Here is a 20,900-nt window from a genome sequence, read left to right as displayed (position 1 = left end):
CTGTCATTCTGCTCAGGGCCAAATTCCCTATTAAGAATATCCATCTGAACACTTCGGTGCCTGATACCATCTATGATTTCTACTTCCTTTAAGTGATCCCTGTTTTATCCCTCAACATCTTATTTTATACACTGTGGTTTTAACCTTTAATATCCTGAGTTCTTTGAGAAGTAGGTGGGACAGATATCCTAAAAAAACCCAAAACTTATTTTCAGAGAATTGTGTGACTCTGATGTGAGGTGACAGTGGATAAAGGCTGAAGCTTCTTCTCCCTGACTTTTTTCTTCTGAAAAATCAATAAAAACATGCAAACTAACTGTTCTGCGGCTGGGAAGGCATTCTCAGTTTAACTAGAGCTGGAGGAAATACCAGCAGGTCTCCCCTCCTAGTGACCACAAACAGCAGTACAACGGCCGGAGCCCTTCATCAGCCCTTTCATTATGGGTAACTGTCTTATGAAAAGATACCAACCAATATATCTATCTAGTTATTTCTCAGGGATGGCATTCTAATGAAGTAAAACAGCAGGTACAATTAAATATAGAATATGCTGACATTTTACATTACAAATTTATCCATGCACAACAGGAATGCACTTAAGGAAAATCACAATGCAATATAAAAGTTATTCTAATCATTCTATCACATACTAAAGAGCAGGTCAGTCAACTATTCTTTTAAGTGCCTTAAATAAAAATAAGCAGAGTAATCAAAAATTCTAAATGACATTTGCTGTCTTGAGTATCTTCTGATGTGGTTTAGTACAGGGGCGATACTGTTCTACTGTTGAGCCTGTGAGAGACATGGCTTGCAAAGCTTACAGGGCTGAAAGGAATCGTTAAAAAAAAAAAAAAAGACCTGAAAGTCTAGTCCTCCCTTCTTCTTTTGTTTCCTTCATAGAAGTATGGAAAGGGACAAAGACAAATCACTTTGCCTCTCTGGGCTTAGTTTACTTTGTTTACTCTGGGCTTAATTTAGTGAAATAAATGGATTAGATTAGGTCATCTCAAACGTCCATCTCAAAGGTCTTCAAATTCTATGATCTAAAGTAAAAACCAGGAATACTGAAAATGATCTTGAATTCTTTTCATTCAAGACTATTTTTAACTTCTTATTGGGCAGTAGCCCCCACCCCCACCCCCCACCCCAACACACACCGGCTGGGTGATAAGCAATGCTCTGCTATTTTCCCTAAGGATAGAGCCTCATGAGAAAAAATTAGATGGGACCTGGGGCTTGGGTGGGACAAGTATCACTTAATGGCATTCCCAAGATTTTTAGTGAAGCTTCTTGGGGAGCAGGGTTTTTAGGAAAAGGAGCTGGTGATTCTTCGTGTACTGTCACTGAATGCTAGGCAGTTAATGGACAGGGTTGGAATTTTCCAACTGATGCTAAGTTGTTCATGCTAACTGACTTCATTAGGCAATTGCACAGTTTCTTGCTGTTACTTACCTATAGCTCTGAAGGGGTATCCCACGCATTAGTTCACGGGAATGCATGACAGAAACATCAATTCGAGGGAACTACATTTTTGAAAAAAAAAAAATCTAAACTAATAAACTAATAACCTAATAACCTGAGCTTTCAGAAAGAAGTGTCTCCTCTTTTGAGAGAAGTGGAAGAAAAGTAGGTAAAGGGTGATATTTAGATTTCCTACAACTGATCTAATATAAGATGGCTTCCCTTGACCCCTGCCCTCTCTTTGGGATGGTTCTGGGGCCCACAGATCCTCCCTAGTGATTATGTCAGCTCATCCCTGGCATAATCTCATATAACTTTGCCTGTTTTAACAAAACACCAGCACCTAAGCTGTTAACTGAAAGCAAACTAGTTTACTGTAACTGGAATAATCACATTTTCTTTTAAAAATCACAATTTTAAAGGGACAAGATGCTAGTCTCCTCTTCTTTTAAGAAGCATTATGATAAACATCGAAATCCCCAGAGATCTCCTTAGGCAAAGGGAATGACCAACGTGGGGAAGGAACCTCACTTCCCAGACATTCATTCTTGTAGTTAGAGCTAGGGAAAAACCAACAACCCAGAGTCATTAAACTAGTTTGTTTACCTCAGCTAATGGGCTGTCTTTATTTTCCTGCAAAAACACAAATGTTCATGAATTATGATGTACTGCAGCATTGGTATGTGATTAATATTTGCATTTAGAAGGCAATATTTAAAGGGTTTTTAAACAAGAGCCAAAAAGGGTCATTATGCTCTGATCACTGGTACTTGCTTTAAATAAATGTGTTTTTTGCTGTTGCTGGGGTTTTTTGAAGCACCAGGAACAGATTCTTTTTTATACATTTGCTTAAGCAGCTCTGCTGTTTGTAAAAAAAAGTATCCTGGATAACTATTTTGTGTCAAGAGGTCAAGAAAGGGAAGTACCAAAAATTCTGGTTAGTATGTCATTAGATTAGCCAATTTTTGATGGTTTCTTTAAGATGTGATAACCTATACAACAATTATCTATTTCTTTGATTCTATCCCATACCTCTCAAATAACTTACAATGTTTAGAAAGACAAAGCTCAAATAACAGCTACATAGATGCACTGAGCTTTCAGCTGTGGTCTTGAAAGTTGTACATAAATTGAATTTCTATAAAATTAATTGTTTAAAATGCATACAGGGAACTTTCTATTTACAAGAATGTTACTTTGTTACACTTTTTTTTTGCATTTTGGTAAAGCAAATAACCACTCCTAAAATATTGTTTTTTATAAGCCCGAATTTTCATATATTAGATTTCTTACATGGGAGAAGGGGTAAAAGCATTTGTACTAAAAAAAAACCAAAAAAACAAAAAAACAAAAAGATTCAGAAGGAATTGTGAAGATAATTTGGAGGGCTCTGGAATTGTCACCAAGGCCAGAGATCGAATTTGGGCATGAGGAAAGGTGGGAGAAGGCAGTTAGGTGGCACAGTGCATACAGTACTGGGCCTGGAGTCAGGAAGACGCATCTTCCTGAGTTCAAATCCAGTCTCAGACATTTCCTAGCTGTGTGACCCTGGGCAACTCACTTAACCCAGTCTGCCTCAGTTTCCTCATCTGCAAAATGAGCTGATGAAGGAAATGGCAAACCACTCCAGTTATCTTTGCCAAGAAAACCCCAAATGGGGTTATGGAGAGTTGGACATGACTGAGACATTTGAACAACAAATGTGGGAAAGCTTGAGAAGCAGTTAAAGGAGAAGGACAGTAGCTGAAGAAGGACATGAGGTGGAGGAGGAACAGCAAAAAATGAAGGACCCAAGAGGGAGGACTTTAAGGAGGACTCCAAGAAAAGGAAAAGGCAGTTGGCAAGATGGGGTAAAAGCTAACCAAGCTGGACCTAGCTGTCAGGGTGCTAAATGAATGAGAGTGAAACTAGAACTGCTAAGGACTTCACTTCCATTAAGGATGGAAGCCTGAGTTCAAATCCTGTCTCAAATACTCTGTAATTGTGTGATGCAGGGCAAGTCGGCTTAACCTCTCTCAACTTGCTTCTCCATCTGTAAAATGGGGATAACAACAGTGTGGGAGGAATCCAGATGGCAGAATAGTAGGAAGAAGGAGAGCTGAGCTCTCCTTCACAACTCCTCCTTTTAGGAAGATCTAGAAAATGTACCACATGGAGTCCTGACTAAGAAATTAAAGAAAAACTCGCAGTGAGCAATTTTTCTAGTCTGTTTGGCATAGGGAGACAGAGAGGGCTGTGAACATTAAGGGTAAGAAATGGTACACAATTTTCAAGGACGACACTACCCCGGAGGATATGAAGTAGCCTACAATGGAATGAACCTGTAGCTTTATTACCAATAGAAGCAGCACCACATACCCGCCCTCCCCCCAATCTGTATCTCTGCTCCTTTTTTTTTTTTTTAAAGAAAAAAATCTAATAACTTAAATGCTGGGGAGGGGGAAAACAGTTCATGCTAGATAGCCTAATTTTATTATCTTTTTACATTGTTACTAGACCTAGGTTTTAATAGTGCATTTGTTCTTCTTGTGAAAAAGACAGAAATATGGGTTAAATTACAATGAGGTGAATTCATAAATGTTTGAACAGTCATACCCAAAGAACAGTCATTAACGGTACAATGTCAGCCTGGAATGCCCAACACATCTATGCTTGGTCTTGTGTGGTTTAGTGTTTCTGTTGATGACTTGGACAATGACATGCATGGCATATACACAAAAATCTGTAAATAATACAAAGTTGAGGGATAAATAATACATGGGATGACAAAGTTAGTACTCCAAAAGATCCTGAAGAGTTAAAACATGCACTGAATCTGATGAGAGAGAATTTAATAATGATAAATGTTATTCTTATTTTTGGGTTCAAGGAGATCAGCTTCAGAGTACAAGATGTGAAAAGCCTGCCTCAGTATCAGCTTCCCTAAAAAAAGATCTGCAGGTCTTGGTAGACGCAGCCTTAAGGATTTAATTGTGTAATATGCAATCTTGTCCAACAGAACTCTCCCCTGGGCAGAACACATCTGCAGTAATCTGTTCAGGTCTGTGTCCACATTTTAGGAAGATCAATGCTAAGCTGGAATTTACCAGCTTACCCAAAAAAGGGCAAGCAGTATAGGGCAGTCTTGAGGTCATGCCATATTCATCTTAGAGAAAAGAAAGACTTAGGTGAGGCATGGCAGCTGTCTTCAAGTAGCTGAAGGCCGGCCATAGGGTCAAGAGCCAACAAAAGTTCTCAGAAAGAAGTGTATTGTGTTCTTTTCTTTTAAAGTAATTGGCGTCTCTTATTTATCACACCGTAGTTAATGGAAACAACCCTCCCCCACTCCTCTGCTCCCAGGAACCTCCTTTGGACTTAACTGCTTTTTTTTATACAAGGGGAACCACATCTGACAGTGAATGGAAAATTCTGAACCTGTAGTTCCTCCCTCTTTTCTTCCTTCCCCACTGAAAGGAGGGCAAAATGTTTCATTGGTGGCTCTCCAGGACCAGGACTGGTCACTCCAATTAATCACAGTTCAGTTGCTTTTTAGCGTTAGTTTCATTTACGTTATTAAAATGACTGTGTATGCCATTTTACTGGCTTTGCTTTCTTCATTCTGTATCAATTAATGTCTTCTCATGTTTCTCAAAATTCAGTTTAATTCCATTCATTTAACACGTTATTCAGCCATTCACTCCCCAGTGGATAAATGCTCATTTTGTTTTTAGGGGCTGCGGAAAGGCAGGTACATTAATGCCCTGCTCATTTGTTTTACTATTGCGGAAAATTATTTGGAATCATTCAAGAAAAATCACTAAACTACTGTAATTCCTTGGTGCAGAGATCTCACTAGTAAGTTCTCTAAGTTACTGTTGCTGCTGTTTTCTGCTACAGTGAATATTTTGGTATGTATGAGAAGTTCCTGCATTCTATGACCACCTTAGGGCATATTCTCAATACTGAGATCTCTAGGTCAAAGAATATGAACAGTTTAGTGACTCTTCTTGAATTGATTTCAAATTATTTTCCACAACAGACCAATGAGCAGCAAACCACTGGCCTTTTTATTTTTGCCTGTGATGGGCATGAGGTGAAACCTTGCATGCATCTTTTTTTTTGTAAAGCAGAACTTCTTTCAAATTACCCAGGGGACTAGATTTCTCTTGACCTTTTTTTGCAGTTATGAAGCAATGAGGTATTGAAGCATTTCCAATATACTAAAGCAATATGATTGGTTTTCGGCATTTATGATTATTCTAACTGGAAGCTAGATTTATGAAGAGGAAAGATAAGGTTGGGTCATGGAATTCCTAATACAAAGATGTGCTAAAATCTTAAGTCTATGCTTTCTAAATAGAAACCAGTTTGGTCTACACTTTAGTTAGCAACTACACCTCTCAAAAAATATGAAAGCTCTTGTATCAGAAAAACAAAATGTTACATAAATCAGGTCCACATGGAGAAAAAATTTTCCTTGAACACCAAGTATCTTGGTATCTTCTTTCTACAAACTTCCGACATCTGTGTAAGACTACCCTAGCGTGATTGCCAATTTTATTTTTTTTTAATCTAAGTCCCATTCTCATTACCCTTCCGTTTCTATTTTTTATCCTCAGGGAAAGAGAGAGCAGTTACTGTCAGGGCATTCTCACATCTTCCAAAGAAATGGTATAGGTGTTAATCTTGTATTTATGTTTGATGTGGGTAATGATGGTTACGACTAGAGCTTTAGGTTTATTAATATGCAGGGCTATCACCTCATTAGTGGCATGCATGTTTTGAAGTTAAGCTGCAGTGTTTGCTATAATGTCTGATCTGGCCTAACAGACTTCCTCATTGTTCATTTCCTTTGTTTTTATCCACAGTCAGTAGGTGCCATGCTTGGAGGACTCAGACACGTGCCTTTTAATAAGGACAGTTTTTCCACAGCAGCTAATCATTGCGGAATTCCTGAGCCATTTTTAATAACTCTTTCCTAATGTGATTTTATTCCATGTTTGGTATTACATTATAGAAAATATTTACCAATTATAACCCAGAAATGGAAACTACAACAGACATTCTTACTGGTCTAGGAATGGAGTGTTCTAATATAAATGTACTATATTTACATACATTGATTACCAATTTTGAAAGACTTAAGATGTAATAAAATACACTTAACAGTAGAACCATATATATTTTAATTTTTTGATGATTCAGGATGCAGCAGCCTCAGGGTTTTCTAGTAGGTTCTGTCTAATTGGACACTGGATGTCAGTGTCTCTCTTTTTCTCAATTTTTTCAATACACTAAGCTTTAATATCTCCGAAAGTTAAAAATAAGATGTTAGTAATGGTACAATTATATTAACAATATTAGTAATCATTTTTTTAAAAAAACATGATTTCATGTGTGGGTGGGTACTATTATAAACACAAATTTGCAACCCCTCTTTATTTTATAAGACTGTTTTCTTAAATTTCTCTGACAAAAAATATTCAGTGCCCAGTGGCCAACCTTTTAGGGCTGTGCCTCTTAGGTAGGCTGGTCCTTGGGTGACAGTCTATCCCTGTGCTTAGATCTTAGTCATCTAATCCAACGACCTTATTTTACATATAGGCAGTCTGAGGTTTAGAGAGGGGAAGTGACTTGTCCAAAGTCATACAAGCAGTAACTCAGGTTTTTTTATCCCAGATTCAGTATTCATTCCATAGTAATGACACCATGGTGTCAGAACTTAAGAACTACTGGCATAGCTTTAAAGGTAACCCAATGTTAATATGTTTTAAGTGGAGGGTATCAATAATGGTATCTTATAACACAACTCATCACTTACCTTCTCTGCAGGCAATCCTCTCAGTCATAGATGAGTTGTGATTTATGGTTGTGGAGATAATTTCCACACTGGGAGTTCCCTCACTATGTGTGTGTCTACACACAGAAACCTGTGTTATTGAAATTTTCTGTTATAACTGGTTTCAAGTACACCACTTGAAAACTTGTGGGGAGCCTGCTTGTAGCCATGCACAGGAGCTTGTGATGAAGAACCTCCTAGCCACAAGATCTGATGAGCCAAAGTTTATAAGAAAGCAAGCTACTGGAGTCTGGGGGTCCTCTTGTTTTTTGGCTGTGAAGTGTGTTGACTGTTTAGAGTTGGTCTCAAGAGGATAAGGGGAAAGTCTCTATGTAGCTGTAAAGACATGGGCACCCCCATCTCTGTTCTTCCCTGATCTCCAATGTCTAGGCTCCTTGGGAGTTCTCAAAGTTCTGAATGTCTTACAAGGCCTGTGAAACAGGGGCTATTGCATCTAAGGCAGCAGTACTGGCTGAGGGTGGAGGAAGTACTGAGATTGGACAAACCAAGGACAGGTGAACGTGGAAAAAGAGTTCCCAAAGAAATTAGGCAGCTTTAGGAAGTGGGAATGAGACGTGATGTAACAGACAGACACGCTGACCCCCAAAAGGTGCAAGAGAACACTATAAAGAGAGGAGGTTTTTCCACGACCAAGAGTTGTCAATTACCCCTTTGCTACATATTTCCTCACGTTTGCTTCACGATCTTGTAACCTTAATTTTTAGTTCACTCTCCCACAGATTTTGTGGGAATTGGCGGAAGAGTATACCCCAAGTTTAGTGGGGATAGAGTGGAAATGATTTACACATTTATACATTTCTGGTATACCAGCTTAGTAAAAAAAGCCAAGCAGATTACTTCAGGATTATACTTAGAACATGAGGCTGGCAATTTCCCTTCTGGAGACTCAACTGGCAAGAGTGAGTGTAAACTTTAGGAAGTAACTCCAGAATAGGCTCTCTGAGTATAAAGTCTCATTCTTGATATCCAAGCAGCCTACTCTTTTCCTCTTCATACATTTCCTTAATACCCTGGATGCTTTTTCTTGTGTGCAAATACTGCAGGTTGTTTACTTGGATCACACAATCTCCAAGTTGGAAGGACCTTCAACAACCTTCAGGTACAAAACACAGAAACAATGTCCACTACGACACACCAGACAAATGGTCATGTAGCCTTTGCGTGAAGACCTCCAGGGCAGGGAAAGCTACTACTACTTCCACTACACATCTTTCCATAACCCTTTGGGTAATGGGCAATTTTGATTCTTCCACGCTCATGGTGCTTGACAATCTGAAGACATGATGTATTTTTGCAAGAATGTTGGCATTAAAAAAGATGACCTTCTATAGCAGTGAGCAGCATGGGTTCGCTGAAAGCACTATATAATTTCTCAAATGTAGTCCAGTCCAATTTCCATCTCCTGTTCCATTCTGGGTCCATTTTGCTGGCCATCTGCAGTGTTTGTTTTCAAGACCTACATACTGATGGCCAAACTCAGTGGGCCTCCTGTTCAACTTGCATGTCATGATTGGCAATATGCATTTTTCATCACTTTGTTTTTCCAAAGTGGATGGCTAATCTCTTTTGAATGGTTATGGATTTTATAAAGAAGGCCCTATAGTGGTCTAGGCAACTTGCATAATGTCATCCACAAACAGGAACATCTGGCGAATCTCACCATCAATAGGGAATCCCTCTTCTATTTGGGTTCTACTCCTGCCCAACACTGGCGAATATCTTAGGTGAATATTTTTCTGTTTTATATGCCTCACTTGATATTGAACATGGTTATTCCTGTGGTTGCATCTGTCATGGTATCCTGTATGATTTTTAACATATGATTGGGAGACTCTGTGAGAACAGATTCTGTCCAGTGTGGCTTTTGAGCTCCTTCTGGCTTATTTCTGAAGGTGCAGGCCTGAGGGGATAGGGGGAGAAGTCATGGGTGAAGGTAAGAGATATTCAGCATGTGATGATTCAACAGTAACACGGCAAAACCAGGACCCACTCAATGCACCCTGGGTGTGTTAGTGAGAAGGTAAAACCCTTGAGCTCCAGACTTTTATAGCTAAGCTCCTGGAACAGGAATATTGCCCCAGACAGATGATTTCTTACTGTTGTACCAAACCACAGGAGATAATAACTATAACCCTGTGCCTATTTCTCAGAGGAAGCTGGACAAGGTCCTAGCTTTATTTGGGGGGCAGTGCTAGCTCCATACATTTACAACCAAGGAGGCCTCTGTAATTGGGAATTTGGACAGAAACTCACTTGACTTGATGGAAGACAGCTCACTACTGGGAAACTACAAGTTTTAAATTTGAATTTCAGGTGAGGTTTAGTTATCCTCAGAAAACATTATGCTTTAGCTTCAATCATTCAGGGGACGAGTCTCTTACATGAAATTTCACCTTATGAATCTGGGAAAAAGTGTGGTTGTTTTGGTTTTTGCTTTCTGGCGAGACATTTTGGGTTATATGACTTGTCCAGGGGCACATAACTAGTATCTGAGGCCGGATTTGAACACAGGTTGTCTTCATCCTAGGACTGGTGCTCTATCCACTGTGCCACCTAGTGGCCCCAAGAAGTGGTTTTTAAGATGAATTTTAAGAGATGCATTTTAAGGCAGCCTGGTAAGTACCTTGCCAAAGATAATTTGCTAGGTCTGATGAACCTGTTTATCTAACTGGAAAAAGATAAACATTAGAAGAGGGTGCGAGCATAGGATCTCAGGCTGGCCAGGATGGGGAAGTCAACAGGAGGACTAAGCCATGTAGCGAAGAGCCACTTGGCACTGGTAGTCTTCCTGTAACGGCCAATGTAGGGAAATCGTGGCCTGTATTTTCAGTACAATCCTGGATCATTTGATTGCCATTGTTATAGGCTGAAGATTCAGGAATGGAGATGGGGAGTCTGTGAGGAGGCAAGAGAGTCTGAGGAAAAGCACCACATCTGAAGCGTCATTCCCCCAGCAGAGCTGCGCTGACTCTTTTGGTCTAGGTTTTGTTTTGTTTTGCCCAGGTGGTACTATCCTTACCATGAAAGAAAGTGCTCAGAGGGCAGCCAACATGTTTCCCACGATTCAGATTCCCATGATACAGAAACACAGTCCTGAGGAGGGTCCTTACATATGAGAGTAAGAAGTGTGGTAGACTAGACCTTTAAGTTCAGACCTTTCCTTTGGGTAGTCAGATATTAAAAAAAAGGGCTGAAAGAACACGGTGGCCCTTAGCACCTCTCAGTTCTTTGAAAGACAGGCAGAAGAACTACGAAGAGAAAGAAAGTTGCAAACATTCTGGACAAGAAAGCTCTAGGAAGACAAGGCAGCGGTGCTTCTTTGCAGCACAGACTCACCAGCCCAGCAGGAGTTGGGCAGTTGTCTCCCTGGTGCATATAAGGAAGGGTAACTCTCATCCTCAGGAGAGAAGGGACAAACAGGCCTTGGAGGGAAGTGACTGTCAGGATATTTGGGATGCTGTCAGGCTGAGAGGAGGAAGAAGAGGTGGGTGCCCCTGTTGTAGAAGATTCCTTCTTTGTATCCTATCATGAGAGGATGTCTGCAAGGGGCAGGCGAGTGTTTACAGTTCTTCATAGGGGTGTTTAGGAACATTAGAAAGAAGTCTCAGGGATAGTATAGTATATGTTGATAGTCTGGGAGACTGGTTTGAATTGTGAGTCCAGTAGCATGTAAGGAGCTATGTAATGCATGTGTGTTCTCGGTGTGGACATTTACAATTAGAGAGTCCAACAGTTCTACAGATGAAATGACATTAAAGGAATTGGCATGGAGTTTGGACGCTGGCACGAGAACAGAGGTACTAGCCTGAAAATGAGCCTAAGTACAGAAAGTATACAAGGGAGGAGAGGTGACCTGGCTTCCAGTACCCTCACCAATGCAGTGGATATGGTGTGAGGTTATGATGAAAGCCCCGAAAATCAGATCCTGTCTAATATGGCATATCTAAATTATGAGCTGCTGACCTCAGCCTAGTTTCTGTTTCAGGAGACAAAGGACATGAATCTGGACAGACTCTGAGAGACAATGAACAGAAGGACCTCATATGCTGTGGTCCATGGGGTCATGAAGAGTCAGACATGACTGAGCCACAAACTGGGTCCACCAGTACCAGTATTCCAACTTCAGTTTATTTGTAAAGAATCTTTAAAGCTCTATTTTGTTTAACTAAGTCAAACGTACATTTTAAGAAATGAACAGACACTAGGTAGTGGAATCTTATCAAAAAGCCTCTATTCTTGCCAGTAAGTCACATGATGTAAATCGTGGTCTGCTACAAAAAGCACACTGTGAAAGCCTGTTTGCTCCCTTTTCCATGTTTTGGTAAAAGATTCCCCTGATGCACGCAGAGACTGTTCTCAGAAAGATGATCTAGACATGAGGAAGTCAGAACATGGGTCAGTAGCCGCTGATGGCCAGGGAGGAAGTGGCATCTTCACTGCTCTCACAGAACTTGACAACTGATCCCTGAGACTTTAAAATTGCCTGGACACCCATTTCTTCCTAACTTCTTATGTAGCACTGCCATCTTCTCACAGTTTATCACATGCCAAGGTTACAAGAATTCAAATATGGTAGTTCCAATGTTTTTGCCAGTGAAAACAGGTCACCAGTGAAATGTTAGCACATTTGTGCTACTTCACATTTCTCTACTATTCTCCCAGTTTTATCGACAAATGTGCTTAACACAATCTAGCTTAGCTGGGTCTCATACCAACTTGTAGACTAATTTTTGCCTGAAATGCTTATTACTATTTTGTGAAGAGATAGTGCTTGTAATGTCATTCTCCTCTGTAATATTATGCAAATGAACTTGTACTCTAGCACCATACTGTCCTTGGTTGCCACGTCTTTCCATGGCTAAAGTAATTTCTTGGTTTTTCTAGTCATGCTGATAAAATGATGCTTTGTATTCACTTAAATAAGCTAGTTGAAAGCTAGTGAAGTGGCAGTGTCTTCTTGACATTTTTATCCTCCTTTCTTACTTGGTGTCACCTTTGACCTATCACTAATATGAGCACGTGGCTGACTGGGAAATAGCTCTCATGTGGTAATCATTCATTTCTTTTCCTGCTAAGACAGAGTAAATTTCATTTTCTTAATGAGGCTATTTAGTGCTCAACTCTCTTCTTAATGAAAGAGACAGAGGTTTTTCTTGCATTTCTTAACATTGTATCATATTTTTCAGCAAACTTTCACTATTCTTCCCCATGCCCACCTTTATACTGAAGTTACTAAGTATTAAGGTACCTATACTGACTTAGTTTTGAGTATCTTACTAAATAGTGTACAGAATTTCCTCATTTCCTTATCTCCTGAGACAGATGTTGATACAAATCCACAATTACTTTTAGTGTAGTCTGTTTACACTCATCCTAAGCATGGTAAAGTAAGAGAACCTAGAGTCCAGTTGACTTTATATGTGCGATTACTGTATTACTCTAATCACTTACTTCTTCAAAAAGAACCCATGAGGGGACTTAGTTTTTGTAACAAGGTTTTATTGCCAGGTGAGGACTCTGAGAAGCTGCTAAAGGAGGACCCCCTCTCAACCCCAGCTTTGAGAATCCAGATGTCGAGGTGAGGCGGAGACAAGACAGTGGAGAAGAAAGAAGGACCTGCAAAAGTTCCCCCACACAGCCCATAAAATACCTGGAAAAAATGACTCTAAACAAATTCTAGAGCAGCAGAAGCCACAAAATGACACAGTGAAGGAGATTTCCAGCCCAAGGTAGCCTGGAGGGCTGACAGGAAAGGTCTATCGCACCAGACTTGGTTCAAAAGCTCACTGAAGAAAATAGTTCTTTAAAAATTAGAATGGAGCAGATGAAAGCTAATGACTTTATGAGAAATCAAGACAAAACCAAAAGAATGAAAAAATACAAGATAGTGTGAAATATCTCATTGGAAAAACAACTGACCTGGAAAATAGATCCAGGAGAGACAATTTAAAAATTATGGGACTACCTGAAAGCCATCATCAAAAAGAGAGCCTAGACATCATCTTTCATGAAATTATCAAGGAAAACTGCCCTGATATTCTAGAACCAGAGGGCAAAATAAATATTGAAAGAATTCACTGATCACCTTGCAGCCAAATTCTAGAGTTTCCAGGTCAAGGAGGAAATATTGTAAGCAGCTAGAAAGAAACAATTCAAGTATTGTGGAAATACAATCAGGAAAACACAGGATCTGGCAACTTCTACATTAAGGGATCAAAGGGCTTGGAACAGGACACTCCAGAAGTCAAAGGAACCGGGATTAAAACCAAGGATCTCCTACCTGGCAAAACTGAGTATAATACTTCAGGGGGAAAAATGGTCATTCAGTGAAATAGAGGACTTCCAAGAATTCTTGATGAAAAGACCAGAGCTGAATAGAAAATCTGACTCTCAAACACAAGAATCAAGAGAAGCATGAAAAGGTAAACAGGAAAGAGAAATCATAAGGGACTTTCTAAAGCTGAACTGTTTACATTCCTCCATGGAAAGATAATATTTATAACTCTTGAGACTTTTCTCAGTATTTGTGTAGCTGGAAGGATTATACACACACACACACAGAGCACAGGGTGAGTTGAATAAGAAGGGATGATATGTAAAAAAATAAAACTAAGGGGTGAGAGAGGAATATATTGGGAGGAGAAAGGGAGAAATGGAATGGGGTAGACTATCACTCATAAAAGAGATAAGAAAAATCTTTTTCAATGGAGGAGAAAAAGGAGGAGGTGAGAGGGAAAAGTGAAGCTTATTCTTATCATATTTGGCTTAAAGAGGGAATAACATGCTCACTCAATTTGGTATGAAAATCTATCTTACACTACAGGAAAGTAGAGGAGAAGGTGGCAAGTGGGGTGAGGGGGATGATAGAAGGGAGGACAAATAGGAGGAGGGACTAACTAGAAGGAAACACTTTGGGGAAGGGACAAGGTCAAATGAGGGAACAGAATAAATGGGTGGCAGGATAAGATGGAGGGAAACATAGTTAGTCTTACACAACATGACTATTATGAAAGTCTTTAGCAAAATGACATATATAGAGCCTGTACTGAATTGCTTGCCTTCTCAGTGGGGATGGGTGGGGAGGGAGGAAGGGAGAGAAGTTGGAACTCAAAGTTTTAGGAACGAATGTTGAGAACTGTTTTTGCATACAACTAGGAAATAAGAAATACAGATAATGGGGTACAGAAATCTATCTTGCCCTACAAGACAAGAGAGAAGATGGGGATAAGGGAAAGAAGGGGTGTGACAGAAGGGAGGGCAGATTGAGGGAAGAGGTAATCAGAATGCATGGTGTTATGGGGTGGGGGGAGCGGAGAGATGGGGAGAAAATTTGGAACTCAAAATTTTGTGGAAATGAATGTTGAAAACTAAAAATAAATAAACAAAATTAAAGGAAAAAAAAGAGAATCCAGATGTCAGTGCTTCCCTCTCTGGTAACTACGATAACTATTAACAGACAGTTGTACCTGTCTGTTAAATTATGGTCAGGCAGAGGAAGCCATGTCTGTTGACTTTTTGATTTCTCTATATTTTCTTTGAAATTCAGGGTGCTGACTCCCCTGAACTAGGTGAATGATATATGTGCTTGGTTAAAGGAATGATACATGAACCTACAAGATGTCCTTTCATTTAACTGTTGCTTTTTAATACTGGTGTGTAGATCTACAGCTGGAAGCAGCCTCAGGAGCCATCTAGTCAATCCTTTCATTTTTCAAATGAGGAATCTGAGTCCTATGAAGCCTAAGTGATTTGCCCAAGGTCACAAACCAATATTAGAGGTAGGATTTTGATTCCAGAGCCAGCACTCTTACCATGTACTGGATTTTGATTTATATCAAGAGTAGCAATAAAGATATGGCTCAGGTTCGCCATAGTAGACTGCATATCAAGCATCTCAACAGTTACATTGCTGTATGTGGGGTTGGAGAACATGCCCTCTGTCATGTCACTGCAGAAGTGGATAAAGGGTCACTGTGTATTTTCCTTTGATGGGTCAGGAGGGTCAAATAACTGTTCACCTATTTACCCTTCAATGAGCTGGCCTGGTCCTTGGATGACCCATGTAGACTGTTCCCAGGCTTGTAGTCCAAGCCCTTCCAGTTTGGTAGGACCTAGCAGAGTCTGCTATATATAGCCTTTGAGAACCCAGAGTCACCACTATGTCACAGGGATGCATCATATTGGGCCTTTTTGTGGAAAAGGGAGCCATTTAATCATGGAAAATAGTTTTGTTCATTCTGTAACCAAAAACACCCATATTTCGTAATCTTTGCTTCCTATGTTCCAAATAACACACAATAAATTCCTCTTTTCTGCTTGGATTACAGGGGAAGCATCTGACAGAAAAGCAAAATTCACACTAAAGGAGACTTAATCAAGACTTTAGGTGAAAATGAGAACATTTCCCAACCTATGTCCCATGAAACTATGGTATGAATAATTAGGAGTACTGTTAAAATTTTTTTAAAATGATGCTACTATATTTTTACCTCTAAAATATAAAATTCTATAGACCATCAATATGATAACTGGCAGGTATGAATATAGTCTTAATTTCCCCTAGTTAGTCTCAAAATACTTCTTTTTTTCATTTTCCTAGCAAAAAAATGCTTTCATAGAACACCAAAGGGTTCTACAGCCAAGTCAGTTTGAGAAAAGCTGACAGAGATGCTTGTTGGTTGTATTTTCTGCACAGGTGTCTGTTCCATTGCCTTCTTACAGTATCCCCCCATGGCATTTCCCATTTCAAGCACAAGCCCTGGCCTTGAAGAATCCTTTGTAATTTGGTATTTGGCAGATGTATTGAAGGAATGCTGATCATGATTCATTAGAAGAAAGTAAAAATGGGTTGCTGCATTTTTAAGAAAGTACAGCAATGAGCTTGCCCAGTAAAAGTGTATATAACAACCACATTACCTATTTAATTGCCTGAGCTGATCTTAAAAGCTCTGATCTTTAATTGCCTGATTGAACTGATCTTAAAAGCTACATCTTTTTTTTTTCTTTTTAAATCAAGGAGAAAATTAAATAGGGGCTTTTTGGTATATAAAATGGTATCTTTAATCTTTTTTTTTTGTAGATTCCAAGTTATTAAATATGAACAATAGAAACTACAAATATTAATGGCATGGTAGTAAACTTCTCAATATAGAGTAAATTTCTGACTAAAATTCTTTAGCAAAATCTTCTGGGATGTCTGGGAGCTTCTACTTCTTAATAAAAACATATGCTTTTAAATCTAGAAGGTGAAGTTTAAATGCAAAGGCCAAGAAACTGAAAGCTAAACACATAAACATATTTGATAGGTTGTATTACCATAGTGTATTTATTTCTATACTTGATCACTCTTTAACACTGGGAAATAATTATGTAAGTGCATTCTAATTCATTATTCTATCTATCTAGATACATACAGATATGTATACATACACTGGTAATTATTTAAAATTGAAATCCCTTGAGGGAATATTGCTGGACCATGAGATATTAATTATTCCCCCCTCACATGATTCTTTATAGCCTAGTTTTCAATTTGTATAAACTAGGAAATTGATCTAAGTGCGGGAGTGGCGAAGGGGAGAAGGCTGAAATGAGAAGAAAAAAGGGTCCATATTGAAACCACTCAGACACTCCCTTTCACTGACTGTGAATCAGCCAAGACTTTCCTCAGCAGAAGCACATCTAAGGCTGGGAAAGGAGGCTTAGGAAATACCTAACTATTGTTTATTTTTATATCCGCTGCACACTAAAATGACAATAATGACAGCTAATTATAATAATAATAGCTCACACTTATACAGCACTTCTCATGTGCCAGGCCCTGTGTAAAGTGTTTTACAGTTACTTATTCATTAGATTCTCACAACAGTTCTTGGAATAAGATGCTATCAGTATTCCCAGTTTATAGATGAGGAAGCTGAGACAGAGAGAGGTTAACTAACTTGTCCAGGGTCACAGTTAGTAAATACTTGAGACTGGATTTGAACTTAGGTCTTCCTGCTCCAGACCCAGCCAGTGCTCTATCTATCACACCATTCATTTAGCTACTGCCATGATGGCAGTAATTGTTTTAAGGAGAAATTTAGTTTAAAATTTCATCTAACCAGTACAATTCTTACAGAACAAAGAACAAGTGGACATTTCACTCTGCAAACCATAGGTTTAGGAAGAAATCTGGAATGACTAGGATTAAAAAAGAAAAAAAAAAACAAATAAAAGCCTTAGTAACAGATGTGATACAACAATTGAAAACGAGTTGTTTTTTTCTCTCACAGTTTATACCTTTTTTTAAAAAATGTTTCCTTTAATCACATCTAATGTGTGTGCTACTGCATTTCCCAACTGTGCATAAGTCTAGAGTGAGCAGATGTGTAAAATTAAACAGTACTGTTACTAACACTAGGCTCCGAAGTTGCTTTGTAATAGTCTATTTCTTATTTAATAATTTGCTCCAAATGAATCCGGACATTTTGGGAACTTTAAAACAAGCAAGGGGAGGTTCCTTATGTAACATTCAACAGTTATCAGATTATTTTCTCATCTGTTTTGTAAATAGACCAAGCAGACTTTTGACTATTTCACTGATTCCTTATTTAAAGTTTTAAGTTAAAAGTGTAAGAAACTGCAGTTATCCCTTCCACATCGTGGAGAGTAGAGGCATGGTGCCCCCTGTAATCTAGAAAATCCACATAACATTTTTTGGCCCACCCTTCATACCAGAGAAGAAGTCTGAATTATTAAGGTATTAAAAGATAAAATATGTTATTATGCAGTACCATACATGTATTTTACACATTTCTGAGTTTTTAAACTTTTTCTGTGTCATCTTCTGGCCTCATATGTCATCTGCAGCTTCAGCAAAACTCCCCCCAAATTCTTATTTAATTAATTATGCTGACCTGTATTATATTAAAACCACAATGGGGAAAGTTGCAATGTGGAAGGGATAGCTGTATTCTTAAGGCATACTATTACAACTTCTGAAACCACTAAGTGAATAAAAGAAGGGCAAATTTGTTGAAACTGAAAATTTCTAACCAATTAGAGTTGAGTAACAGAATGGGGCAAGGCCATATATAAACTCCAAGAAAGTCTTTATGTAGCTTTACTTAAGTATATACATGTATACATGTGTATGTGTGTGTATGTGTGCATATATGTATGTGCATACACCCACAAATACCAAATATGGTACAACAATAACAGAATGGAGGCATTAAAAATTTTTCAAAACACCATGGGCCATGGCAACTTTTTATGTCCCAAGCCTTCCAAAAATCCAATTTTCAAAACCATAAAGATGTGTCACTATCTCTTAAATACCAGGCCCAATGTTACTTTTACAAATAAGGGAAAACTTAAGTCCAACACATACCTCTATGTAATATCTTTAAACTCCACAGGTAGGTCAGGCCTTTAACAACCTAAATTAAAAAAAAAAAAAGACAGGAGGTAAAAATGTTTTAAACTATAAATTTTAAAATGAAAAAAACCTATAATTAAATCAGATTTCAAAGCGATCAATACAATATTTATTTAACATCTACTAGATACATGTAAGACACAAAGAAATATACGACATGGTCTGATTCCCTGCCATCTAACTGGAGATAAGATACGTGCATATAAGACTTTAATAATATAAAGTGGTTAGCAAATGTAAATGCAAAATATGTAGTCCAAACAATAAGTCTATAAAAGTTCAGAGAATCAAAACTGAGCTGAGATTATCCAAGTGTTGAAGGACAGGTAGGTTTTCAACAGAGAGAAAGGAGAGCAACAAGTAGTTGAGAAGCAGATAAGAAGAGAGCAAAGCTGCTTCTGAAGGAGCGCTGCATCCTGGCTGGCAGAGCTCCCACAGTGGGTCAGGGAAAACAAAAGAAGGCTGAGGCTCTGGAATAAGGCAACATAAACACTGGAAATCACTGATTGTCCACTTTCAGCAATTTATGTCAACAAGTATGAGTCAACTAAGATCAAAAAGTCTAACTGTCCACCTATATACTCCTGTGCCAATGCATAATGCCTTCTAATGAGACAATCAAGAGTTGGTATTATAGCCAGTCTTTGGAATCTTTATTAATAAGTTATCAAAGTGCAAGCGACTACTTTTTTCACAAACCATCAGCATGTGTACACAAGGGCACACTTTGGTAATTATCCCAGGATTTCAAAGAGTTTCTCAAGAGCAGGACTTACAAATTTCAAGGTTCTTTATTCACAAGTTAATTACCCTGATTATCAAAACTGGCTTAAAACATAGCATATAAATTTTGTAAGAAAAAAATATACATATAAAAATAAGAACTTCAAGTCACATATAGTAAGATATACAAAAAGTAATCCTCCAAAATGAGAGGTAGGCATGGAACTGACTTATTTTGAAAGCAATGAAATTAGATTTGGGAACTCATTCGGCAAATATCTCCACAGAAATCCTAAGAAGAAGAGAAGAAAAAGAAAACATGGAAGGTAAAGTCAGTAAAACCAATTTCAAAAGATGTCAGTAAAAATCTGGGCCAAGACAAAAATCTATATCAATTAACGCGGGACAGAGGTTAACATATTTTAATTGTGCACATACAGTTCTGCATTCCTGAAAGGTTTGCTAACATGGTGCAATCAGTTTCATTCTGTTTGTATAGTGGTCTAAGAAGAGATAATTGCTTTGAAAAAGAATCTACCAGTGAAAATTTCACATAAAATGAAATCCTGCTTTAGGAAGGGAAATATTTCTGTGGTGTGGAACCTACTTCCCAGGAAGTGAAATAAGAAGTCACATTACATAAAGAATGCATTGATTAGTCACAGAAGGGAAGGTAAAGAGAGAATGGAACAGGCATTTATTAAGCTCCTATTGCGTGCCAGGCAATGTGCTAGGTAGGCACTTTACAAATAATGCCTTTGATCCTCACAACAACCCAGGAAGGCAGGTATTCTTATTATTCCCATTTTACAGCTGATGAAACTGAGACAAAGAGAGGTTAGAGTGACTTGGCCAGGGTCACGCAGTTAATTAATATCTGAGGTCAAATTTTAACTCAGGTATTCCTGATTCCTGGCCCAGCACTCTTATCTACCATACCACTCTGCTGTTCAGAAGGTCAAAAACAACATTTTTTTTTTTAAAGTCCATAAGGATGATGCTAGCTAATAACTAACAATTTTCTCTCTAAGTCATAGAAAGGGCCATCTTTTCGGAATAAAAAGTCAGTGTCCGGTGGGCACGGGTAATGATATTAGGTTTAATTTTTAGGCTTGAATATTTGTATAATTATACAAAAGTTGTTCATTAAAGGCAATACACTAGTAAAAATATTTGAGAGCCAGTGAATAGGCAGAAAACTCCTTGTGGGAAATACAATTTATCACAAATTGTGAGAAGGGAAAAAAGACAAAGGAAAGGAAAAGTTTTAGCAAGTGTATCCTAAAATTTTAAACTATGCCCATGTTATTTTTAAGTTTTATTAAAATATACTAAATTTTCCTCCTAAGAGCACAGGAGAAGTACCATTCTACAAAGAAAGCAGAAATCTGCTTACAGAAAACCTAGGGGGCATTACTGGTATTCAGCAGACTAAGTTTTACAACAATGCCTTGA

At 38.5% G+C, this 20,900-nt stretch overlaps 1 protein-coding gene across 8 annotated transcripts in view; it reads right to left on the bottom strand.

The window, feature by feature from the left end:
• Positions 1–20,900, bottom strand: part of MAP2K5 (mitogen-activated protein kinase kinase 5) — a 291,463-nt gene that overhangs the window by 123,517 nt on the left and 147,046 nt on the right. For all 8 annotated transcript variants that reach the window (XM_072614880.1, XM_072614887.1, XM_072614890.1 and 5 more), the window contains one exon: positions 18,675–18,723. In XM_072614880.1, coding sequence (XP_072470981.1) covers positions 18,675–18,723 — 49 coding nt within the window. The remainder of the gene's footprint in view (positions 1–18,674; positions 18,724–20,900) is intronic.

The sequence above is a fragment of the Notamacropus eugenii genome, chromosome 1 (genome assembly GCF_028372415.1).
Source record: "Notamacropus eugenii isolate mMacEug1 chromosome 1, mMacEug1.pri_v2, whole genome shotgun sequence".
In the NCBI taxonomy this organism is placed as follows: Eukaryota; Metazoa; Chordata; class Mammalia; order Diprotodontia; family Macropodidae; genus Notamacropus; species Notamacropus eugenii.
Note: the sequence above shows the minus strand (reverse complement) of the source record. Positions and strands in the feature narration are given on the sequence as shown.